Raw genomic sequence first — 26,102 nt, forward strand, 5'->3', positions numbered from 1 at the left:
AGCACTTTTTTTTTTTTCTGTATTAACTACTGGTCTGATACTAGCCATGCAAAGTGTACGGTGACCATGTTTTCTTGGGGGAAAAACTGGATATGTCATATGACCAAGTATTTCTTTTGACTTTTCTGGAAGAGGCAGTTTGGTTGATAGTGTCAGGCCGAAATGTTGATGCTTTGGGATGTTCCAGTGGTTAATGGGAACGAATAGAATACTTTTTTAAAAATGTAAAACATAAATTTACTTTTAAAGATGTTTATCACATTGTGAACACCCAACTGTACAAAAAGGTTATCGATGAAAACTGGAGTGCCCTCCCACTTCTGGCATGCATTTTCCCTTTTCCTCCCTGGAGGCAGCAACTTCTAACAGTCTTGTGTATCCTTCTAGAAAGGTAATACACATGTATAAGGATACACATACATCTCCAATCACTCTCTCACCCTTTCAGTTTTTAATGTGAATTATAGTGTAAAATGTCCTCTTTACTGTGCGTTATCTTTTTTGTCTAGCAGTATATCTTGGGGCTTATGAAGTAGAATGTTTAAATAGTACTCTTACATATCTTGAAATTGTCTCAAACTTGACAGTGTAGCTCTTTTGAAGTGTTTCAGTTATGTGTACTAACGAGACTGATTATCACTTGAAGGTCATTTAGCCCGGATTTTTTTTTCTCCGTGGGCTAGGAAAGGAAGCTCTGTTAGCAGCCTGACTTCCAAATAGATACTAATGGTAAAGAAGGATTATCCATTTGGATGACTGATCAAGGGAGTGAACCCAGAGACGTTAAGACCTAGGTAAATATCAGTCGTTGCAATCCCACATTGTTGCTCAAGTCAGTGAAGGTGGCCAGTTATCCCTGCGTGGATGTGATACAGCATTGTCTGTCCGTGAGCTCGCAGCAGCAACCTGGTAGTTCCTCTCCTAGGAAGGTCTTGAAAGCTGGACAACATAAGACATACCAAATGAAAACAAACTTAAAAGGTGCTATTTATAATAGTATTTTAAAGACAGGAGATATGTAGGAGTAAGTCAAATGAAAGTACGAAACCTCTATACTAAAAACTATAAAGCATTTAGAGAAAGGAAGGAAAACCTAATAGAGGGATTACCGTGGTCACAGATTGGGAGGACTCAGTACTGTAAAGATGTTAGTTCTCTTAAAATTGATCTGTAGATTCAGAGCAAACACGTTTAGATTCCCCAGCCAGTTTTTTTTTGTTGTTGTCACTTAAGCTGATTCTAAGGTATATGTGGTAATTTTGAAGAGCCAAGGCAATTTTGAAGAAAAAGTTTTGAACACTCACGTGATCATTTATCAAGACTTAACCGTAAAGCTGCAGTGTGGTGTTGGCAAAAGGACAGGCCAATAAACCAGTGGATCAAAATAGAGTCCAGAAACAGCCCTCCATACACATGTTGTCACTTGATTTATGACAGGTGACACTGCAGTGCAGTGGAGAAAAGATCTTTTCAATAGTGTTAGGTCAGCTGAATGCCCATATGGAAAAAAACCCCAAATCTTAGCCTCTACAGTCAACCTTCCATGAAAATCAATTCCAGAACGATTGTAGACGTAAATGTGAAAGGTAAAATAAAACTTTAAGAAAATGTAGGAAGATATCTTTATGACCTTGGGAATAGGCAAAGATTTCTTAAACAGAACAGACTGAATGTGAAGGAAATGCATGGTAAATTGGATTTCATTAAAATAAGAAATTCTGTGTATCAAAAGATAGCACAGAGAGAGTGAAAGCCAAGCCATAGAATGGGAATCTAGATTTGCAGTGAATATATCTGACACGTAAGTCATATCTGGAATATATAAAGAGCCCCCACAAATCAAGAAAAACAACTCCTTAGGGAAAAAATAGACAACTTGATGCTGTACTTGACAAAAGGATGTCCAGTGGCTGAACACATGAAAAGGTGTTCAGCCTCTCCAGTCATTAGGAAATTGCAGACTAAAACCATGCTGTCATACCATTACGCCTGCCAGATTGGCTAAAATTAAAATTACAGATGTCTCAGGAGTTACTAAGATGTGGAGCCACTGGAGTTCTCATGTCCTGCTGGAGGGACCATCATTTTACAACCACTCTGGAAAACTCTCTCTGAAAACTGAACTGTACTAAGGACATGTATGTGTTGATAGCATCCTTCTAAATAGTCCCACCTGGAAACAACCACTGAACACCAACACTGTAGTGGATAAATACATGATGGCGTATTTTATACAATGATCCTAATGAGAGGAAACGATCTACAGCCACACACCACACACTGGATGCATCTTATAAACACAACACTGAGTGAAATAAGCCAAGCAGAAGCTTGTGTACTATATGGATCCCATTCCTATAAAGGCAGACCTTGTATATGGTGTTATCAATAATGAAAGTGGTTCCCTTTGGGGGAAGTAGTGACCAGAAGCGGGCATGGGAGGCCCTGGGGTTCTGCTTATGCTCTGTTTCTTATCCTAGGTAGTGATTAACTGGGGGTGTTCACTTTCTGAATTCTTTTAGCTCTACGCTTTGGTTTCTTTGTCTATATGTTCTACTTGAATTAAAAAATTTGTAAATACACATGTATACACACTTTTATGTAATACATACGTATATATACTTATAAGTATACATACATATGCACGTATACTTACAATATATAACATAATGTATACTTATTACATTACATATATGCTTAGTGTATATATTACATATGTATGTGTATGTATACGTATATAGCCATGTATACTTATGTATAAGTATACAGGCATATATACACTGAGACGCATATGTATCTGTACGCGTGTGTGTATGTATGTATGTATGCACACACATACACAGCTATGTCTTGAACAGGCCACAAGATGGAGATGTAAGTCAATAGAAGGGGAGACATACTCAGACCTTCCCAGTTTCTAGATTTTTAAAAGTTAGGGTTCTCCTCCCTTGAGAGTGAGGAGAGAAGGGTTGATTGCTTGGACTGTCCAACTTTGGAGGAGGAATCGCTTACCTTTCAGTTCTCTTTCATGTTTTCCCCCCTCCTCTGTGTCACCGCAAACGCATTTGTCATGTTTAATCTTCCTCCTCAGGGCCTCTCTGTAGACTTTTGCCCCGTCCATCTGCAAGCTGCTTATTCTTGTTTCTTTCCCCCTCTTTCATCTTCCTTCCTTGACTTTTCCTGTCACATCTTTCTCTTCCATTGCTCTTTTCCCCCTGGAAAAAGATGTTTGGCTTTGGCATTTCTTGGTTTTAGTTTCTGCTTCCCATTCTTAATTTTGAAAGAGAGGAACCCTTTCAGTGCCTCTGATAGTCTTCACTGAAGTGGTCTTTACTTTTGTGGGTCTTTGCTGCCTTATTAGCTCTCCTTCCCTGGTTCTCCTGCCCTATGGGGAAATGACTCATCTTTTATTGAATTTAAAACAAATTATCCACACGATACACACTCATTATAACAAGTCAGTCTACACTGAGGTATGACCCAACGTTAATACCGTCTCCCCCTTCCTTCCCTCCAGTGTCATTCTCGTGATGTAACCTGTGTTAACTTCTGCACATTTATCTGTGCTTGTACAAATATTTACAAGTGTAGTTACATGAATATGCATTTTCCTTTCCTATTTTGTGAAAAAAGAATTTTACATATTACTCTAATTTAGTGTTTTTCACTTAAATTTGGGCATTCCTCTAACAAATAGATTTAACAAAATTCTCTTCAGTAGCTGCATTATTTCACAATAGAAATAGGCAGTCACTTTTCCAGCCACTCCCCATTTGATGAATATTGGGTGGTTTAGTTTTTTGCCATTACAAACAATGATGTGGTAAATATCCATGAAGACTGTGGCTTCTACCTCTATAAGACAGATTCCCCTAAGTGGGGTTATTGGGACAAAAGGTATGGGTGTTCAGAATGTAACAGGTTCTGCCATGTCTGTTTCTTAAAAGTTATAGTGCTTTACGTTTCCTCTGACGGTATATGGGAGAGCCCATTTCCCTACACCGTAGGTGTTGGCGGGTGTTACAGAACTGGTTGGGTTATGCTGATCTGATGGGTGAGAAATGGTATCTTGTTTTGAATTGCAGTCCTTAACTACTGGTACAGTTGTGACTTTTGATGGGGAAAATAAAAAGATTTCCTACTTCTGCATGATTACTTTTATTATTTGTTTTTTTGTGGCGTTGGGTCTTCATTTGCTGGGTGTGGGCTTTCTCTAGTTGCGGCGGGCGGGGGCTGCTCTTTGTGGTGCGGTGGCTTCTCGTTGCAGAGCACGGGCTCTAGGGGCGCGGGTTTCAGTAGTTGCGGTGCACAGGCTCAGGTGCGGTGCACAGGCTCAGTAGTTGTGGCTTGTGGGCTTAGTTGCTCCACAGCATGTGGGTTCTTCCCGGACCAGGGCTCGAACCCGTGTCCCCTGCATTGGCGGGCAGATTCTTACCAACTCCGCCACCAGGGAAGTCCTCATGCATTACTTTTTTTTTGGATAGATTTTTTTTTTTTTTTTTTTTGCAGTACGCAGGCCTCTCACTGTTGTGGCCTCTCCCGTTGCGGAGCACAGGCTCCGGACCTGCAGGCTCAGCAGCCATGGCTCACGGGCCCAGCCGCTCCGCGGCATGTGGGATCCTCCCGGACCGGGTCACGAACCCGTGTCCCCTGCATCGGCAGGCGGACTCTCAACCACTGCGCCACCAGGGAAGCCCCTGCATTACTTTTAAATGATAAAACTCACTTGGGAATTGAAAAAGGAAGCAAATTCCTGGCAGTGAATAAACAGGAAGAAGAAAGGAGTAACCTATACACACTGTATTGTAAGTTATGTTGACTTATTTTTTATAAAGCCTCTATAATGCTTTCCAACTTGTGCTTCTTATAAGTGAAAATTGTAAAGAAACTGAAAAGAAAAAAAAGATTTTCTTGTCTATTAAAAGGACTTCCCTGGTGGCATAGTGGTTAGGAATCCGCTTGCCAATGCAGGGGACACAGGTTTGAACCCTAGTCCGGAAGATCCCACGTGCCGCGGAGCAACTAAGCCCGTGCGCCACAACTACTGAGCCTGTGCTGTAGAGCCCGCCAGCCACCACTACTGAAGCCCGTGCTCCACAACAAGAGAAGCCACCGCAATGAGAAGTCCGCACACCACAACCAAGAGCAGGCCCCACTTGCCGCAACTAGAGAAAGCCCGTGCGCAGCAATGAAGACCTAATGCAGCAAAAAATAAAATTTTTTAAAAAAGCTTTGTTTCTCCCTCCCCCTTTTCTGTATTTGCCAAGCGCTTTTATGCAGATAATTTTATTTGAACGTCATCATAATCTTCAAGGCAAGCAGAGAAGGGATTGGTTTACAGATGAGGAAACTCACTGTGCCCAGGGTGGGTTAATGGCAGAAGGAGAACCAGAGCTCATCTCCTGACCTTGGCTGTGGGTTTTGTTTCTCGGGCCTCCGTTTCTCTGAATTGTGGTCCCTTGCAGGGCCCCTCATTATCTGTTCCTTCTCATTAGCTTTGAGTACTTTGCCCTCCTGTTCACTGCACTTAGTAGAATTCAGCCAAGGATTGCTAACTTTGCACACGTAATTCAGTGGGTGGAGCAAAGGGTTTACAATTAGAAAACCTGGGTGTGAATCTTGACTCCATTTCGTCTTCTGTAAAATGAAAATAATCATGACTCCTCAAAATGTTGTGAAGTTTGGATGAGAAATATTGGTGAAGGTGTATATTTGTGCTTTTGTGAAGTGGTCTATAAACACTCCAGAACACTTGCTGTCACTGATCTTAGCAGAGGGGAATTCAGAGGTGGCACGTCTTTCTATCCTGCTCAACACAATTGGAGAACAGTCCGTGATGGTTTATAAGTATGTGTTAAATGATGTGGCCTGGGCCACAAATGGTCTAGGAGATTGGAGAAGAGAGAGATGCATGTGAGGTGGAGGAAGTTGAGAAGAACTGGATGGAATGAGACTTGAGATCGCCCTTGTAGAGTGAGTAGGGTTTGTACCGCTTACGGTTTCCCTCGTTCTTTAACCCTACTCTTTCCAGACTTGTAATTTCCATATCCATCTGTGTATTGGTGCCTGGCTGGTTGCATAAAAATTCACCTGAGGGAGACTACAGATTTCTGGGCCTTGGCTCCAGAGGGAGAGGATGCCATGGTTATTATGAATTTGAGTTTTTGGATATGAACTAGATTGATAAGAAACAAGGTTATTGAGGTGGAAATGATGACTGTATGGGCGGTACTTTTGTGCATCCCGAGCATATACATTATTCGTTCACACCCTTCAACAGTTTCAATGCCAAATTTGGATTTTTGTACATCAGCTGACAAATATAAAATTCTACTAGCATAGAATTTTTAACACTGTAGAGCATTGTAGTGTTTAATTCTACTCCCAGCCAATAATTTCATTTTACTGGACTTGCATCTTTGTCCAGAGAACAGTGTTAATTTGCACAATTAACTGAATATTTTAGTGCCTTGTGTCTTTAAATGAGCGAGAATGGAAACACATGTAAAGGGGAAAACAGGTTGAGGCAAAGATGGAAATCACTGGGCACGCCTAATGCCTAAATGCAAATTGTCAGCCTCATTGGGTTCTCGTTGGATTTATCATTTAAGTGTGTTTGGTCATGCAGAACAAAGTGAAAGAAGATGTAGAACATTTGTTATTGAAATGAGTGTCGAAAAGGCACACCAGAAACCCCCCTTGTAATATGTAAGCATATTGTTGACTTTCACTCTTTCTGTTTCTAAATGTGTTTTCAAGACTCCACTGTGTAGTAAAGTAAGGAGCTGCTTGTAATAAATGGTAATTATTGGTTAACATTTATTTTGTACTTTAATCGCTAACCAGCAGATGGCGCTCAGTCACCAGACATCTGGCAGAGCAGCTAATTCATCTTTCACTTAGAATTCTTAGGTTTTTATACACCAAGGTCGTAATATATAGCACAGAAAACTATTTAGTATCCTGTGATAAACGATAATGGAAACATAAAAAGTCTACATGTGTATAACTGAGTCACTTTGCTGTACGGCAGAGATGAGCACAACATCGTACATCAACTATACGTCAATTAAAAAAATAGACAAAACCTAAGAATTCTGTGGTGTTTTTTTTTTTTCCAATCACCCATTCCTGTCGTCCTTCGACTTTGCAGGTACCATGACAGTGACATTAAGGTAAAAGTAAAGAATTGTTCCCTTTGGTTTTATTTGCTTGATTTTAGATTGCCTGGATGATTTGAGAATAGCACACTGAGGTTTCTCAAATTCAGGTCAGAGGCCAAAATAATGACTTCTGATGGCCTTACCCCCCCTGCATTTGTGTTCTTCTGTGAAGTTTTGTTTTGTTAAGTTTTAATGTTACATTTAAAACTTCTTACTGGTAACGTTTAGCCAGCAGTGAATAGGGAGAAAAATGAGAGTGGTTTACAATTAAAAAATTATTTGCTTACGGTAGATTTTAAAGATGCTGTTGTGAGACTTGCCTTGGATGACGTGTAAGTAGGAGATTTTCCTTGCTTGAGGTCTTACTGTTCTGGACTAATACTAATTAGTCTAAACAAAGTGAATCATCTTTATTCAATTAGTTAACAGCAACAACAGAAATTTGAGTACTTTGCAAAAGGCACAGTGTTAGGCATTTATTGTCCCTGGAGTACCAGCTTCCTGAGGTCAGGTACTTGTCTCCCTGGTTCTCTTCCAAGCCTCTAGATTCATGCTGGCACATAGAAGGGACTCAGTAAGTGTGTGTAGGAAGGATGGTTGGATGAATAGGTAGATGGGATACAAAGACAGAATTGGACAGAGTACTGGACTTAATAGAAGTTAGCTGTCTAGTAAATATGGCCTCAAGTAGCCACAAATCCATAGCTTATGATCTTGACAGCAGTTTTACTTTGGGGTTGTTACGGGAGTTATGTCGAAATCTGAGAAAATCCCGAAAGGAAATGAAACATTTCCCTAAGTTGTGTCAATTCTCCAAGTCACCGAGTTTGGAAATCTTTATCCTCTGTCTCCATTCTACTCACCAGCACTTGTGGAGCTTTCCTTTGAATTGCTGGGTGAATTGTCCCTTCCCTGCCATTCCATCTTGGCATTTCCCTCATCCAGACCGCCATCCCCTTCTGCCTAAATTGCACTAGCCTTCTGGTCTACCTCTCTGACGGCGGCCTCTCCTCAGTGTAAGCCGGCCTGGATATTGTTGCCAGATTTTGCCTTTAAAGAATGTATGTCAAAGGAAACTATTTCTGATTGAAATTTGAGCCTCTGTGCATCTTTATATTCATGGAAAGAAACTAGCTGAGAAAGCTTTGAGAAGGGAAATCACCCTTTCAGACCATAGTAGCATTTTCACATCTACAGGCAAGTCTAGTTACAAAGCTCTGTAGACTCGATTCAACTCACTGACACCCTAGAAATATCATCTCTAGTCCTGACTGCAAACCTCTCTGTGGCCTGTGAATACTCAAACACCGATGTTTTTTTCAGACAAAACAAACATTTTTATGGTCACTTTGACATCTTTTGGAAACGCTAAGAAAAGCTGCTTCTTGGAATTCACTGCTTTTTCAATTCTATATTCGGTTGATAAGAACACCCTCCCTGTGAACTCTAACAAGTTTCAACTACATTTGTCAGCAGAAAAACATGGATTAACTGCAACCCCCCCATATTGTCATAATTTAATAATGTGTATCACTTTCTTTTGGAGATAAAAATATTTTTACAGTGTCAGAAGGGACTAAAACTTTTTGGTAAAATCTTAAGACAGATATCTAACCTGTTTAGTAATGTGGCATTTATTTGATAAGTTCCATTTTATTAGATAAGTTCCATCTTGAAAATATGGGTAAAAATGATGGATTTATTTTTAAAAACATTTCAAGTCTACCCTAACCTCAGAAGCATAGTACTTAGCATTTCCTTTCTTTAACTGACTTTTCAAAGGAGAAACACTCCTTTATAGTCCTTCCAAAAGTGGGCTTGAGCTGCAAGGTGTTTTAGTGACAGAATTCCCGTTCAAGTTAAAATTCTCTCCATCTGCTCGAACAACGTCAGTCTTTGCTGCTAAACTCTTGAAGGCAGGTAGCAGTTAAGATTTCTTTTGCCTTTTTTTTTTAATCTCAAAATAAATGTTTAATATCCCTCTCATTTTGTCTCTCGCTTAAAAAGCTGAGTGGTTTTCTTAGTTCTGTTTCATAAACACGTACTGAATGCTTCTCCAGCATACTCAGAGGAACTGTCTTTCTGGTCCTAGGGATATAAACATGACTGTCATGTGGCCTCTTTCCTTCCAGAGCTCATAATTTAGGAAGGGAGACAGGTGAGTAAATAACTAACTACAATCCTGCTTGATAAATGCCACGTTGGAGGTTTTGCGCGAAGTGCCGTGAGAGCACCAGGAGTGATGGATTTAAGGGAAGAGGGGGTGGGGACGGGAATCGGGAAAGACTAAACAGCAGAAGTGACATTTGAGTTGAGCCTTGGGGGATGAATAGAATTTTGCCAGATGGACAAAGGGGTGTGGGGGTGGGGACCCTCCAGACTCATGCAAAAACACGAGAGTGTGAAAGTTTGTGCCTTTGTCTGAGACGTGGTAAGAGGCTTAAGGCTGAAGGAAGAGTAGGGTTATGGAAGGGGGTGTCGGGAGATGACGTTGCAGAGATCACTGGGGCCATGTTGTAAAGCTTAAGTTTGACCTGTAGCTTCTAGGGAGTCGTGACGGTTTTAAAATAGGGGAAGATCTCTGTTCCAGAAAGATCGTTCTGGCAATAGAGTGTAAGGTGATTTGAATTGGGGTGACTGGGAACACAGAGACGGGTCGGAGGCTATGAGCATCTTCTACATGAGAGATGGTGAAATGGGGCATGGACTTGAGAACCAGCTCCAAGGGAGGTCTTGGGAATTGATGAGATGTGGCCGGGGGGGGGGTGAGGGGGGGTTGGATGACTTGAGAATACAGTGATGTCGCTAGAGAGGATAGGAGAAGAAACAGCTTATGAGGTGAAAGTAGTGAATTTGATTTGGGGTGTGTTAGATTTGGGGTGTGTTGAATTTGGAGTGGAGTTCCCAGCTGGAGAGTCCTAACGGAAAATCCATAAATGTAGATAGAAGAGCCTGTAGGGAGATGGTGTGGGTAGAGAAATTTGAAAGTGATTTTTTCAATCAGGATGAGGGGTGGGAGGACCTGCCTCGCCTGGATTGTGATATGTGGGGTTTCTTTTTAACTATTTGTATGCCATTCCTCCCCCACCGTCAGATCTCTGATAGTGCCCTGCCAGGGCGGGAGCCCCCAGGTAAGAATCCACCACCATGGTGACTCAAGAGAATATGGCCTGTTTCATTCATATTGGGGCATAAAAATGGTCTAAGCACTGCTAGCATCTGTCCTTACAGCCTGAAACCGCAGATAAAATTGCCCAGGGAGAGACAGTATAGCAAGAAGAGAAGATCTAACTAGAATCCCTGAGGCACACTTCTATTTAAAGGGCAGATGGAAGAAGAGGTACCTGCAGGTTACAGAGAAGGCCCTGCCCCTGGGAGAGAGTGGCATGGAAGGAGCTGAGGGAGGAGGGGTTTCCTGGATACTGGAAGAAGGTCAGCAGTGGCCAGTGAGGCCTGGAGGACGGGGGAAGTGAGAACTGGCACGAGGTTTTGGCAGTAAGGAGGTTATGGTTGAGAAAAGTCTCAGAGTGATGGGGTAGAAGTTGCATCACGGGGGCTGAAGAGTGAACCCCAAGGGTCAAGAAGTAGAGCTGGTGAGCACGATCCATTCTGTTTTTCTTAATATTTGGCTGCTTTGCGTGTTTGTTGCTGCTCACGGGCTCTCTCTAGTTGTGGCGAGCGGGGGCTACTTTTCGTTGCGGTGCGCGGGCTTCTCATTGCGGTGGCTTCTCTTGTTGCGGAGCATGGGCTCTAGGCACGCGGGCTTCAGTAGTTGTGGCTCGCGGGCTCTAGAGCACAGGCTCAGTAGTTGCGGCGCACAGGCTTAGTTAGTTGCTCCGTGGCATGTGGGATCCTCCCGGACCAGGGCTCGAATCCATGTCCCCTGCATTGGCAGGTGGATTCTTAACCACTGCGCCACTAGGGAAGCCCCCCCATTACCATAATTTTAAAAATCCTATGAGTCATACTATAGAGTGAGTGGCTGTTCCCATCTGGGTAGAAATGGTCAGATATGGTTTCATCCACAAGATGCTCCTCACAGTTTGGACAGAATGTGGGCAGGTGGAGGCAGAAGGGGAGATACCTGGAGTGAGAAGGATCCTGTAAACATGGGACTGAGGCCAGAAGTGTGTGTTCTGTGTTCCTTGGCCAGCAAGGAGCCCAATATGTCTGGTGCAGAAGGAGCCTATGGGTTATGAGAGGGAGTCAAGATTAGGATGGATAATTCAGAATTTGTGTTATAAATGCTACGCTATATTCATAGACTTGGTTTTGAAACCCTGCATGTGTTTCTATCTGAGCAGCCAAATACGAAATAAGAAAGTAAGTGGTCATTTTTAATGCTATAACCTGTAGGGGCAACATTATATCTTCTCAAGAAATAATATTTGTGCCTTTGGTGCCACCTGTGAGACAGACTTTGTCCTAATAGAAAGGCCACTTCCGTTTGGCCTTGTGTTTTGAAATTTAAGACCTTCATTTATGGTTACTGACTCAGATGTCTCCTGGAGGATTAGTAAAACTGTTATGCGCTGCCACAGTCTCCTTGACAGGCTGTAATTCTCCTGGGGACCAGGCTTGGGCCTTATTAATCTGCGTATCTCTTCCAGCACTGAACACAGTTGCTGGCATAAACTAAGCATGCAATAACTTGCAGTTGAATTGAATTTTCAAAGCAGGCGAGGCTAGCCCCCTCGGCACTCGTGGGAGTGATTTGCAGCAGAGCTATATTTTTCGAGTTGTGTAACGCCTGTAATCTTGTTCTCAGGTCCAGCCTGATGACTGGAGGGGCCAAGCGAGGAGTACCCAACCCGTGGCTCTTCGAGGAGCCGGAGGAGACCAGAGGCTTGGGTTTTGATGAAATCCGGGAACAGCAGCAGAAAATTATCCAAGGTACTAAATACCCCAAGAGTGTGGGCTCAGAAACATTGTCAGATTTGTTACCATAGCCTTGGGGATATCCCTTATACCCACTGAAAATCGGAGGTAAAACTGTTGGTCTTGCAGAGCTCTTGGTGCTTTTGTGCCTCAGGGTACCTGAAGATTAGACAAACGCTGTTGTCCATCCAGGTAGCTCATGGAAGTAGGGATTCTCTCCTGGGAGAGGGACAGAGCAGTTCTGTGTCTGATCAGTCCAGGTGACTCTGAGGCATGTGCCCCCTCCCTGTTCTCCACGATTGGGGATCATTCTCTAAAGAAAAAGACTCCATTTTTTTCATACATAAGCCCATTTGTTTTATTTTTTACTTTTTTACTTTTTATTGGAGTATAGTTGCTTTACAATGTTGTTTCTGCTGTACAAAGAAGTGATTTTGGCTTTTACCTTCAAGTTCATCTTGCCCAGTGGCTTTTAAAACTGCTAATTTCTTCTCTTTGTTAATTTCAGAAGTAACGCATGTTTGTTATACAAAGTTCAAACAATATAGGGATATATAAAATGAAAAGCTGTATCTATGGTTCCTCCGATCTCAAACTGTAAACAGATTAACAGCGTATTTCCTCAGGCTTTTTTTCTATACATACATACTGTATATTCATTGTAAACACACATATTTTCCATAAATGAGATCATGATATAATTCCACAGCTTTTTAAAAAATTTAATATGTGTGATAGACATTTTTCATGTAAGTGTTACAGATGTTCTACTTTTTTAAAAACAGCTTTGGAGGTGTGGTTGACATCGTAAATAGCACATATGTAAAGTGTATGCTTTAGTAAGTTTTGATACGTGTATACACCTGTGAAACCATCAGTACAATCCAAGTAATAAACATAATCATTACTCCCGACAGTTCTCTTCATGTCTGTCTGTAAATCTTACTGTTGTCCCTCCCACATCCCCAGATAGCTGCTGATCTGCTTTCTGTTGAGATAAATTAGGTTTTTTTTTTCCTGTATAAATGGAATCATACAGTATGTGCTCTTTTGTTGGGGGTGGGGTGGGGTCTGGCCTCCATCTCAGTGTAACTATTTTAAGGTCCATCCGTGTTGTTGCATGGATTAGTATTTCATTCTCTTACATTACAGAATAGTATTCCCTTGCATAGATTGACCACAGTCTGCACATCCATTCACCTGTTGATGCGTATTTTGTATTATACAAATAAAACTGCCATGAACATTCATGTGCAAGTCTCTGTATGGACATACATTTTGTGAATGACTGAGGCGTATGGTTAACTTCTTTTTAAACATCTTTATTGGAATATAAGTGCTTTACAATGGTGTGTTAGTTTCTGCTTTATAACAGAGTGAATCAGCTATACATATACATATATCCTCATTATGTTTAACTTTTCAAGACACTGCCAGACTCATTTCAAAAGTGGTTGTACAATTTTACATCGCCACCAGAAGAATTTGTGTCCCAGTTGCTTCAGATCCTCGCCAAAGAGTGTTATAGAAGGTCTTTTTAATTTGAGACATTCAAGTAGGTGTGTAGTTGCATTTCATCGTGGTTTTAATATGTATTTCCCCAATGACTGAATCTTTGCATGTGCTTATTTGTCATCAGCGTGTCTTCTTCGATGAAGTATGTGTTCAGATTGTTTATCTATTTTTAATTGGGTTGTTCATCTTTTGTTATTGAGTTTTAAGAATCTTATAAAACATATCCTTTTATATGTTTGTCAGATATTTATGTTTTAGAAATATTTTCTCCCCATCTGTGGCTTATATTTTTGGTTTTCTTAACAATGTCCTTTAAAGAGCAGAGGTTCTTAATTTTAATGAAGTCCAATTAGAAATCTTTGACTACCTAAAGCCACAAAGATTTACTGCCTTATTTTTCCTAGGAATTTTATAGTTTTAGGTTTTACAATAGGTGTATGGTCTACTTTGAATTGATTTTTTTTTTAATATAGCAAGATGAAATGCATTTCTTTTTTTTTAATTTGCATATTTATTTGTTCCAGCACCATTTGAAAGAAAAGAGCATCCTTTCTCTACTGAATTACTTTACTCTTCTTGGAAATCAATTGACCGTATATGGTGTGGGCCTATGTCTGGACTTTCCGTTCTGCTCCATTTGTCCATTTGTTTATCTTTACATCAGTGCCACACTGTCTCCATTATTGTATCTTTGCCACAAGTCTTTAAGTCAGGTAGTATAGGTCTTCCAACTTTGTTCTTTTTCAAAATGTGACTGGCTATTCCAGATCTTTTGCATTTCCATATGAATTTCAGAATCTGCTTTCAATTTCTACAAAAAAGCCTCGTGGGCTTTTGATTGGGATTACATTGCATCTTTAATTTGGGGAGAATTGACACCTTAACAATATTGAGTCTTCTGATCCATGAATATGGCATATCTCTCCATTTATCTAGTTCCTTAATTTTTCTCAGCAGTGCTTTGTATTTTTCACTGTACGTCTTACACATCTTTTATCAGATTTATCCCTAAGTAGTTCGTATTTTTTTGTTCTTATTAATGGCATTTATAAATTTCTACTTCTGATTGTGGCTAGTATAAAAATACAATTGATTTTTTGTATACTGACCTTGGATCACGCAGCCTTGCTAATAAACTCACTAATTTATTAACAGCTTTTGGGTAGAATCTATAGGACTTTCTATACAAATGGTCAGTGCCATCTGTGTTTAAAGACAGTTTTACTTTTTTAAAGACTTTTTTTAAGGGCAGTTTTAAGTACACAGCAAAATTTAGAGGAGGGTACAGAGTTCCCATATAACCCCTTTCCCCACACATGCATAGTCTTCCTCCATTATCAACCACCAGAATGGTATATTTTTTACGATGAATTAACCTACATTGATATCCTAATCACCCAAAGTCCATAGTTTATTTTAGGGTTCATTTTTGGTGTTGTGCATTCTATGGTTTGGACAAACATAAAATGACACATCCTTCATTACAATATCATACAGAGTATTTCCACTTCCCTAAAAACCTTCTGTGCCCTGCCTGTTTATCTCTCCCTCCTCCCTCAGCCCTTGTCAACCTGTGATCTTTTTACCATCTCCATTGTTTTGCCTTTTCCAGAATATCAGTAGTTAAAATAATACAGTATGTAGACTCCAGATTGGCTTCTTTCACTTAGTATGTGTTTAAGGCTCCTCCATGCCTTTTCAAGGCTTGATAGCTAACTTCTTTTTAGCACTGAATAATATTCCACTCTCCGCTTGGACCAAGTTTGTTTATCCATTCCCCTTCTGAAAGACATCTTGATTGTTTCCATATTTGGGCAATTATGAAAAAGCTGCTATAAACATCTGTGTGCAGGTTCTTGTGTACATGTAATTTACCAACTCTTTGGATAAATACCAAGGAGTGCAATTGCTAGATCACATGGTAAGAATGTTTAGTTTTGTAAGAAACCACCAAATTGTCTTCGAAAGTGACTGTACCACTTTGCATCCCCACCAGTGATGAATTGAGAGTTCCTATTGCTCTGCATCCTTGTCAGCATTTGATGTTGTCAGTTTCCAGGGTTTGGTCATTCTAATAGATGTGTAGTGGTATCTCTTGCTTTAATTTGCATTTCCCTCATGACTTATGATGTGGAGCATCTTTTCATATGCTTATTTGCCATCTGTATGTTTTTTTTTTGTTTTTTGTTTTTTTGCGGTACGCGGGCCTCTCACTGTTGTGGCCTCTCCCGTTGCGGAGCACAGGCTCTGGACGCGCAGGCTCAGCAGCCATGGCTCACAGGCCCAGCCGCTCCGCGGCATGTGGGATCTTCCCGGACCGGGGCACAGAACCCGTGTCCCCTGCATCGGCAGGCGGACTCTCAACCACTGCGCCACCAGGGAAGCCCTGTATTTGTCTTTGGTGAGGTATCTGTTAAGACCTTTGGTCCATTAAGAGTTCTTTGTATATTTTAGGTAACAGTCCTTTATTAGATGTTTCTTGCAAATATTTTCTCCCAGTCTATGATTTGTCTTCTCATTTCCTTGATAGTATCTTTCACAGAGCAGAAGATTTTAATTTTAATGGAGTCCAGCTTATCAATTATTTCTTTCATGGATTGTACCTTTGGTTTTGTATCTAAAAGTCATTGCCAGACATCTCGTTTCCTGTTCTGCCTGTAAGGACCTTGGAAGTCACCACTCCATGCTAACAATCGGTAATATAATCTGAACAGACTGAAAAAGTCACCAACTCTTCTTGGATCTGTAAGAGAGGAGGGCACAGGGCAAATCACTTCCTGCAAGATTGGAGAGAGAGGAGAATACAGGGAGTCACAGCTTACTGGAGCACAGACTTCTGAGCAGAAGCCAGTGTGGGAACCAGTTGGGTAGGAAAATCTGAACTGTCGTTGATGAGTGGCTGGAGGCTCAGTGTGGACAAATCTGAGAGTTAAAAACTCCAGGGGACCCAGTCATAGTGGGGTCCTCACAATTGTGTGAGATTCACCTCTAGGAGCTCTCCCAGGTCCTCACAGTAAATACCAGAGAAAAATCCCCTCCTGTTTCTGGTGGAGAGAGGAGAAAAGGAACCATTTTGGAATATGCTAGAGCACTCTGTTCTTAACAAGATTTCATCCTCAGGAGAAACTACTTAACCAGGACCTAACTTGCTAAATTATATCAGTCTAACTGACTTGGGGGAAAGGAAATGCCTAACTCTCTAGCCCACTAGCCATCCTGTCCCACCTAAGTGGCAAGGGGAGGAAAAAACTTTGAAACCCTTGTGACGTTCACAGCCCAGAGACATAGACTCACTAAAGACTGGGACCTAATGATAGGACTGTAGAACACTCGCTTAATGCCCACACTTTACCACCACCTTTTACTAAAAGTCTTTTTACAGCAGTACATTTTACCACATACATCCTGTCTAATAAGAAAAAATTACAAGGCACACCAAAAGGCAAAAAACCATAATTTGAGGAGACAGAGCAAGCATCAGATCCAGACATACCAGGGATGTTGGAATTATCAGACCAGGAATTTAAAACAATGATTAACATGCTCAGGATTCTAATAGATAAAGTAGATAGCATTGAAGAACAGATGGGCAATGGAAGCAGAGAGGAGGAGCCAAAAAGAAATGCTAGAGGTCAGAAACACTGTAACAGAAATGAAGAATGCCTTTGATGGCCTTATTAGTAGACTAGACATGGCTGAGGAAAGAATCTCTGAGCTTGAGGAGATCTCAATAGAAACCTCAAAAAGTGAAAAGCAATAAGAACAAAGATTGATATAAAACAGAACAAAATATCCAAGAACATTGGGACAACTGCAAAAGGTGTAGTAGACGTGTAATGGGAATACCAGAAGGAGAAAAGAGAGGAAAAAACAGAAAAAATATTTGAAACAATGGCTGAGAATTTCCCCCAGGTTAATGGCAGACACCAAACCACAGAGTTAGGAAGCTCAGAGAACACCAAGCAGGATAAATAGCAAAACATTTACACCTAGGCATGTCATTTTCAAAGTACAGAAAATCACAAAGATAAAAAAAATCCAAAAGAATCTAGAAGTAAAACAACACAAAACAAAAAAGAACCCCTCACTTCTAGAAGAACAAATGTAAAGATGACATCTGACTTCTCAGAAACCATGCAAGCAAGGAAGTGGAGTGCAATCTTTAAAGTGTTGCCAAAAAAACCCCTCCAAAACAAACAATCTCATCAATCTAGAATTCTGTACCTTGTGAAATTATCCCTCAAAACTGAAGGAGAAATACTTTCTTAGACAAATGAAAATTGAGGAAATTTGCCAGTAGACCTGCCTTGCAAAAATGGGTTAAAGGTTATTTAGAGAGAAGGAAAATAATATAGATTAGAAACTTTCTACATAAAAGAGCATGAAGAAGGAATGAAGTGATAAGAAAAAAAGTCATTGCCATACTCAAGGTCATCTAGGTTCTCTCCTATGTGATCTTCTAGTAATTTTATAGCTTTGTTTTACTTTTAGATTTATGATTATTTTGAATTTTTGTCAAGAATGTAGGGTCTAGATTCATTTTTTCACACGTGAATGTCTGGTTGTTCCAGCAACATTTGTTGAAAGACTGTCTTTACTTTGTTGTGTTTTCTTTGCTGTTTTATCAAAGGTTGTTGACTGTATTTATAAGGGTCTATTTCTCGGCTCTCTGTTCTGTTCCATTGACCAGTACCACACTGTTTTGATTACTATAGCTTTATAGTAAATCTTGAAGTTGAATAGTGTCAGTCTTCTAACTTTGTTTTTCTCCTTCAATATTGTGTAAGCTCTTCTGGGTCTTTTGCCTCTCCATGTAAATTTGAGGATCAGTTTGTTGATATACGCAAAATAACTTGCTGGGATTTTGATTGAAATTGTGTTGAGTCTATAGATCAAGTTGGGAAGAACTGATACCTTGACAATATTGAGTCTTTCTATGCATGAATATGGAATATTTCTTCATTTATCTAGTTCTTTGCTTCCATTCATCAGTTTTGTAGTTTTTTTCATTTAGATCTTGTACATATTTTGTTTGATTTATACCTAAGTATTTCACTTTTGGGGGTGCTAATGTAAGTTGTATTGTGTTTTTAATTTCAAATTCCACCCATTCGTTGCTGGTATGTAGGGAAGAGATATTAACCTTGTATCCTGCAACCTTGCTATAATGGCTTTTTAGTTCCTGGAGATTTTTTGTCAGTTCTTTTGGATTTTTTACTTACGTGATCATATAACCTGCAAATGAAGTTTTCTTTTCTTCCCAATCTGTATGCCTTTTCTTTTCGGATTGCATTAGCGAGAACTTCTAGTACAAGGCTGGAAAGAAGTGGCGAGAAGGGACATCTTTGTCTTTTACCTGACCTTAGTGGGAAAGCTTTGAGTTTCACATCATTAAGTATGTTGTTAGCTGTGGGGGTTTTTGTTTTTGTTTTTTTTTCGGCTGCATTGTATCTTCGTTGCTGTGATTGGGCTTTCTCTAGTTGTGGCGAGTCGGGGCTACTCTTCGTTGCAGTACGTGGGCTTCTCATTGCGGTGGCTCCTCTTGTTGCAGAGCGTAGGCTCTAGGCATGTGGGCTTCAGTAGTTGTGGCACGAGGGCTCAGTAGTCATGGCTCACAGGCTCTAGAGCGCAGGCTCAGTAGTTGTGGTGCATGGGCTTAGTTGCTCCACTGCGTGTGAGATCTTCCTGGACCAGGGCTCGAACCCATGTCCCCTGCATTGGTAGGCAGATTCTTAACCACTGTGCCACCAGGGAAGTCCAACTGTGGGGGTTTTGTAGGTGTAAAGTTGAGGAGCTTCCTCTCTATTCCTAGTTTACTGAGAGTTTTTATTAGTAAGGGACGTTGGATTTTGTCCGATATGTTTTCTGCATCTGGTGATATGATCATGTGATTTTTCTTGTTTATCCTGAAATCCTACGTGTTGGTCCATGGTTTCACCCATTAGCTGTTTGTAAACAATACATCTGTGTCCTAAAAAGCACCATATGTCATAGCTGATGGTTGATGGGGAAACTCTTTGATGTGGTACAATTTTGATGAGATGATTTTGGAGACATGAGGATGCCCTAATGACACGGATTTGTCATGGTTGCAGCATTTGAACTTGTTGTATAAAAAGGAAATCTCTAGGTCTATAACCTGGCAATGTTTTATAACCCTGTATATTAAAGATGGCTTTCTCATAAAATCCAGAACCACACAGCCCTATGGTCAAACATTTGTGATGTTTGTGCCTCTGCTTTTAAAGGTGCTGTGATGGACGGTTGGCATGCCAGGGTTCGAGAAGAGTGGATGGTTTGAACTGCTTGCATATACCTGTGCAAAATCAACTGGCTGCCTCTGTTCCTATTTTACTGTAAATTTTATGGTACCGTTCCTGTTGCATTCTCCAGGGAGCTTCTCTGTAGACAAACACCCCCACACACACCGCCCCCGCAAGTGGTGGAGATGCTGGTGTCTGAGTTTCCTGGTGTATCCAGGAAATCATTTTAAATCAACTATACTCCAATAAAAATTAATTTTAAAAAGTTGCCAGAAATGAAAAAGTGGACATCACTGCTGTTTACGATGATGTGTTTCTGCTTGTTTTTTCATTTCTGATTGTAGTTGTTTGTGTCCTTTCTTTTTTTTCATAGTTGGCCTGACCAGGGGCTTATTGAACTTATTGATCTTTTCAGAGAACCAGCTTTGGTTTCACTGATTTTTTTTCTCTCTTGATTTCCTGTTTTCAGTGTCATTGATTTCTGCCCTAATTCTTAATATTTCTTTCCTTCTGCTTATTTTGGATTTAATTTGCTCTTCTTTTTCTAGTTTCCTGAGGTGGGAGCTTAGACTGTTGATCTTAGATCTCTCTTCTTGTCTAATATATGCATTTGCTGCTATAAATTCTCCTCTATGCACTGCTTTTGTTGTATCATAAATTTTGATAAGCTGTGTTTTCATTTTCATTTAGTTCAAAATATTTTTAAAGTTCTTTTGAGACTTCTTTGATCATGTGTTATTTAGAAATATGTTGTTTAATGTCTACGTATTTGGGGATTTTCCAGCTATCTTTCTGTTGTTGATTTCTAGTTCAATTCCATTGTATTCCGAGAGCAGAACTGTATGATTTCTGTTCTTTTAAATTTATTAAGGTATGTTTTATGGCCAAGAATGTGGTCTATCTTGGTGAATGTTCCATGTGAGCTTGAGAAAAATGTGTATTCTGCTGTTGTTGGATGAAACAGTCTGTAGATGTCCATTACATCAGCTGATTGACAGCGGTGTTGAGTTTAACTGTGCCTGCTAGATCTGTCCATTTCTGATAGAGGGGTGTAGAAGTCTCCAACTATGCTGGTGGATTTATCTCCTCCTCCTTGCATCTCTATCAGTTTTTCGTCTCATGTAGTTTGCTCTGTTAGTTGCATACACATTAAGGATTGTTATGTCATTTTGGAGAATTGACCCCCTTATCATTACGTAATACTCTTTAACCCTGATAACTTTACTTGCTTTGAAGTCTGCTCTGTCTGAAATTAATATGGCAACTCCTGCTTTCCTTTGATGACTGTTAGTATGGTTTATCTTTCTCCATCTATTTTTTTAATAGTTAAGAGATTTTATTCTAATAGCTGTAATCACAGTGCTTGTTTGTCAAAATGAAAACTGAAAACAAGTATACAAAACAGTTGATTACTGATTGTGTATTGAAAGCAGTAAGAGGTTCTACAACACCAAAGTAAAGCAGTTCTGAGGTTTTCCCCAAGGTAAAGGTTAACAGCTCCAACTTCTTTAGTGTTTATCAAAATACAAAAGAAAAAAGTAGAGGTTATTTTCGATGGCAAATCTGACCCTTGCAGGCTGAGGGAGTGAAAGCACATGTAGACAGGGGCTCCGAGGGTCTGGGGTTCAAGGATGACCACCTGTGCTCATGCTGGTGGGACCCCAGAGAGCCCGGAGCAGGCAAGCAAGGAGACGGCAGGGCTCCTGCTCCAACCAGAGCGTTCCAGCCAAAGTGCCCATGCTGACCCAAGAAAGGCTGGGGTTCCTCCAAGGGGTCTGAGAGAAGTGGCTGCAGCCTCCAGCCCATCTCCTGGGCGGCCATGTAAACACAAATGCTATGTGGTGTGGGATGACCCGAGACGGAGCAAATCACAGGGACCTTACTGTGACCATGCAGCATGGATCATGGCTGGTTCTGTCCCATTTCACATGCCCAACAGGAGATAGACCATCGGTGGACTGGACTCAGGCCATTACTACAGAACTTACACTAGGCACATTTCTCCCTTCTGTGTGTTCAAGTGTTCTCCTTATCTTGTAACTATTTTAAAAAAATGCACCGTGTTTGGGTTAAAAACCAACCACCAAAATGGATCTCAACACAGATCTAAAGCCCAAGAGGAGGAGCGTCCGGCTCATCTGCAACAGCGACCCCTGGATGACCCGTGTGCCTAAAATCCCTTCTCAGTACTAAACAGTGGGTTGATTTTCTTTTTACAGTTAAAAAAAAAAAAAGCTGAGTAATATTGCATAGGAGTACCAGAAGCTGCCTCATTGCAGACAAAAGCTATTTAGATTAAATAAAAACCCAGTTGCAGGCAGCGTCTGCACATGTACAGCGCGGTGAAGCACACCGTGACCGACCAGGGAGACAGCTTCTGGCACTCACACCCCAGGGGCACATTTGCCACATGAGAGTAAAGCGAGGGTAGGAGGAGGGGAGTGAATGGGGAGGAGAGAGGAGTACAGCTCACTTCTGGTTCTGGAGCTGATTGGACAGCCAGCCCAGTCCCTCATAGAGCCCGTCCCCACTGGTGGCACAGGTGGCCTGAATGTACCAGTTCCTGTGCCTCAGAGTGTAGACCCAGCTTGTCCGTGACCTCAGCTGCGTTCGTGGCATTGGGGAGGTCCTGTTTGTTAGCCAACACGAGCAGAACAGTGTCCCTGAGCTCGTCTTCTGCCAGCATCCTCATAAGCTCCTCTCGGGCCTCATTCACACGCTCCCTGTCTTTGCTATCAACCACAAAGGTGAGACCTTGTGTGTTCTGGAAGCAGTGGCACACAGAGGCTGGATCTTGTCCTGGCTGCCCACGTCGCACACAGTGAAGCTGATGTGCTTGTATTCCACGGTTTTCACGTTGAAGCCTGTAGTGGGAATGGTGGTCACGATTTCACCCAGCTTCAGTTTGTACGGGATGGTGGTCTTTCCCGCAGCATCTGGGCCCACCATGAGAATGGGCGTTTCTTTTTTGCCAGAAAGTCCCTTGAAGAGGTTTGCAAAGATATGCCCTGTGCTGTAGACTGGTGGGAGCAACACTGGGCACAGAAGCCCTTGGTGGCCGTGGCGCAGCTGCTGCTCGAAGGCAGGCGTTGGTTTCGCTCCCACTCCATCCATTTACTTTTAATCCATATATTTCTTCATATTTAAAGTGAGGTTCTTATAGACCACCTATAGTTGACTCTTGTTTTTTGATCCACTCTGACCGTCTTTGTCTTTTAATTGGTGTGGTTTTACTTCTTCATTTCAATCTGGATGTCTTTTTTCTTTCTTGCCTTATTACACTTGCTACAACCTCCAGTACAATGTAGGAATTATGAGAGCAGACATCCTTGCCTTGTTTCTAATCTTATGGAGGAAGAAGTATTCATTTGAAAGCCAGATGTGAGTTTTTCTTTGTTCAGTTACTAGATATTTCTTTCTAAAAATATTCTTGAGATTTTTTTTTTTTTTTCTTTTTGCTGGGATGCAGTTATTTGGGTCTTGCTTTGTCAGGTGGACCAGAGCAGTGTTTACTTTAGAGTAAGGGTCAGCAAACCATGACCTATGGGCCACATCTGGCCCACCACCTGTTTTTGTATGGTCTGCAAGGTAAAAATGGCTTTTCCATTTTTAAATGGTTGAAAAGAGTCAAAGAATATTTCATGACTTGTAAAGACTGTATAATATTCAAAGTTTAGTGTCCATAAATAAAGTTTTATGGGGAAACAACCATGCTCATTCATTTATTAGTTATGGATGCTTTCCTGTGACAATGGCAGGGTTGGGTAGCTGCCCTGGAGACCATATGAACCAGAAAGCCCAAAGTATTTGCTCTCTGGCCCTTGATAGAAAATGTTTGCAGACTCCAGTCAAGAGGTGATTTCCCTCACTCCTGTGCTAGAGCCATTCTGCATACCCTCTCTGATGCCCTTTGAATTATGAGGTGACCTGGTGGGTAGGGATAGGAATTACGTGTGCAATTCCTGTGAGCTCAGTTATTCCTTCTAAGGCTTTCAGGTGGTTCTTTCCCCAGCCTTAATTTCCTCACACATCTGCCCTGATCAACACTCACCTGAAGTCTCAGGGTGGACCCTGTGCAAATCTCCAGCATTTTCTCTCTGTGCAGCTCTCTGGTACTGTGGCCTACGTACTGTAGCCACCTGGACCTGTTTTTTGGATTCTTAATTCGGGGAGACTGCTGGGCTCTACCTGGGATCTGCCTTCCCCACACCATAGCCTGGGAACTCTCAAGGCGATGGTGTGGGGGGCAGAGAGCTCCTCTCATCTGTTTCCCATGTCTCGGGGACCACTGTCCTTCATTTCCTCATGTCTGCATCTTGAAACTGTTGTTTTGTGTATTTTGCCTGTGGTTTTGTGTTTTGTTCTCCAGTTGTTTGGGGCCAGAAGTAAATATGGTCCCTGTCAGTCCCTCTTGGCCAGAAGCAGAAATCTAACTCTGTTTTGAACTCCCTTTTCACAGTGAAAGTATCTAGTGAATGAAGCACTGTTCCTCCCATGTCACTCTAACTCTTACATATTTCACCCGTTTTCGGAAGTAAAGTGAAGAAATTAAGAACAAGGCCGATTTTACTTTTCAGGATTCATGGTTCCTGAAAGGAATGTCTTACTAGCCAGTACTAATGAATTTTCTGGGCATGGTTGCTTTGTACCAAGAAAAACTTTTCAGTCAGGAAAAGTATCCCTGCCCCCGAGGAGGTGCCTCATTCGGAGATTGCTGTAGGCTAGGTGTGAGAGGACGCCGCCTGCAAGTGTTTGTATTGCCTCCAAAACCGAGAGCACCCTTACTGAGATGCCCACCCTTTGGAAGCCAGCTGGCTTTTGGGGTTTGGTGGGGGGAGGGGGGTAAAGGAATGGAGGGAGAGAAGCAGCATATATTATAGGTCAGGATGTTTCTCTACTCTTCCCTTTGTGTTTTGAAATGCTCTATCCCCCCCCCCTTGATTTCCTAGCAAGCTGTTTTTTAGGGATAAACACAAAAATGGAAGTCATCTTTACACGAAACCCTCATTAGTCTTTTCTCTGCCCCAGGAACCTTGGTGATGCGCTGAGGTTACCATGGCTTTGCTTCCTGGCCAGGTCCCGCACTGGAAAAAAATTGCACAACCACAAAGCGTCGCTTCTGACTTCCTTTTGCCCGTGGAATCTGTTAGCCTTTCTGTACTTTCGTTGACCTTTAGAAAACACTTGGAAAATCATCCTGAATAACAGTTTTTTTTGGTAGAGCTTAGACTCGAGGCAATGAATGCCTTCCTTCCCTGACCCGGAAGCTAGGCCTCGTTACAGCCAGTTAGCCGGCCTCAGCTTCTGTGCTGCCTAAGCCATAATTTGAGGCGCGAATGGACGTTCAGCAGGAGATGGGTGAGGTGATGACAGTAACTGGATCACCTCAAAAATCCCTATGAGCGGGACTTCCCTGGCGGTCCAGGGGTGAGGACCTGGTGCTTCCACTGCTGGGGCCTGGGGTTCAATCCCTGGTCGGGGAACTAAGATCCTATAAGCTATGCGTAGCGGCCAAAAAAAAAAAGTTCCTGTGCTAAAACAAGGGAAGGTGCTTTTTTGGTCAGTACAGACCCTTGTTTCTGAGTCAGCTGGCAGGTGGCAAACATTGGAGAATTGTTCTACCTCTCCCCAGGAGGTCTCTGTTGCTCGGGCTTCTTAATTAGTTCCAACTACTCTTACCGTAGTCTATAGACGTTCTTTCTAGATTCTAGCAGAAAGTGTGCATTAGTTCTGGGTTTCTGTGTTCTTAGGTCTCTTAGGGTTTTCATAGAAATAGCGGTGGGGAAGGTGGCCGGCCGGGCTGCGTTGTACCCTGGCACATCTAAGCAACTCATCTTTGAACACTTGCAATCATAACCTCACAGATTTTTCAAGATAACCTTTCTTGCAGCTGTCACCTAGACCAACATTCCTTCCCCCCCCCCCCAGAGCTTAAAAACATCTGTTCCTAGAACTTGCCCTAAGAGTCTTTCCAATGTAGTGATTATCTTTACCCAGCTTGACCTCGTCTACTTCCCCTTCTTCAAGGAGAGCTCCTATATATCACATGTGGGAATTTCCATCCCTCCTCTCTGGGCACTGGACAACACAGCATCAGCTACTTTTTCTATTACCTAAACTCAGCTGTCTAGTATTAATGAGAAGTCCTTCCATATATATGTAGCAGAGACTGTATTTCTTCCTTCTACAGACCTAGAGGGTCTTTCTGTGGTCATTCCTTCATTTAAACACCTTTATTAAATACTTGTTCTGTACCACCAGTTGCGCTCTGAACCAGTTGGGC

The 26,102-nt window shown here is 41.6% G+C and overlaps 1 protein-coding gene and 1 pseudogene across 4 annotated transcripts in view; one reads left to right on the forward strand and one right to left on the reverse strand.

Annotated features, from left to right (window-relative positions):
* Nucleotides 1-26,102, forward strand: part of STX8 (syntaxin 8) — a 241,123-nt gene that overhangs the window by 32,591 nt on the left and 182,430 nt on the right. For all 4 annotated transcript variants that reach the window (XM_022596181.2, XM_022596182.3, XM_089900354.1 and 1 more), the window contains one exon: nucleotides 11,932-12,056. In XM_022596181.2, the coding sequence (XP_022451889.1) occupies nucleotides 11,932-12,056 (125 nt within the window). The remainder of the gene's footprint in view (nucleotides 1-11,931; nucleotides 12,057-26,102) is intronic.
* On the reverse strand, nucleotides 22,275-23,215 carry LOC111185987 (ADP-ribosylation factor 1 pseudogene; annotated as a pseudogene).

The sequence above is a fragment of the Delphinapterus leucas genome, chromosome 19 (assembly GCF_059928025.1).
Source record: "Delphinapterus leucas isolate spDelLeu-1000000601 "Yukka" chromosome 19, BTC_Dleu_Yukka2, whole genome shotgun sequence".
Classification (NCBI taxonomy): Eukaryota; Metazoa; Chordata; class Mammalia; order Artiodactyla; family Monodontidae; genus Delphinapterus; species Delphinapterus leucas.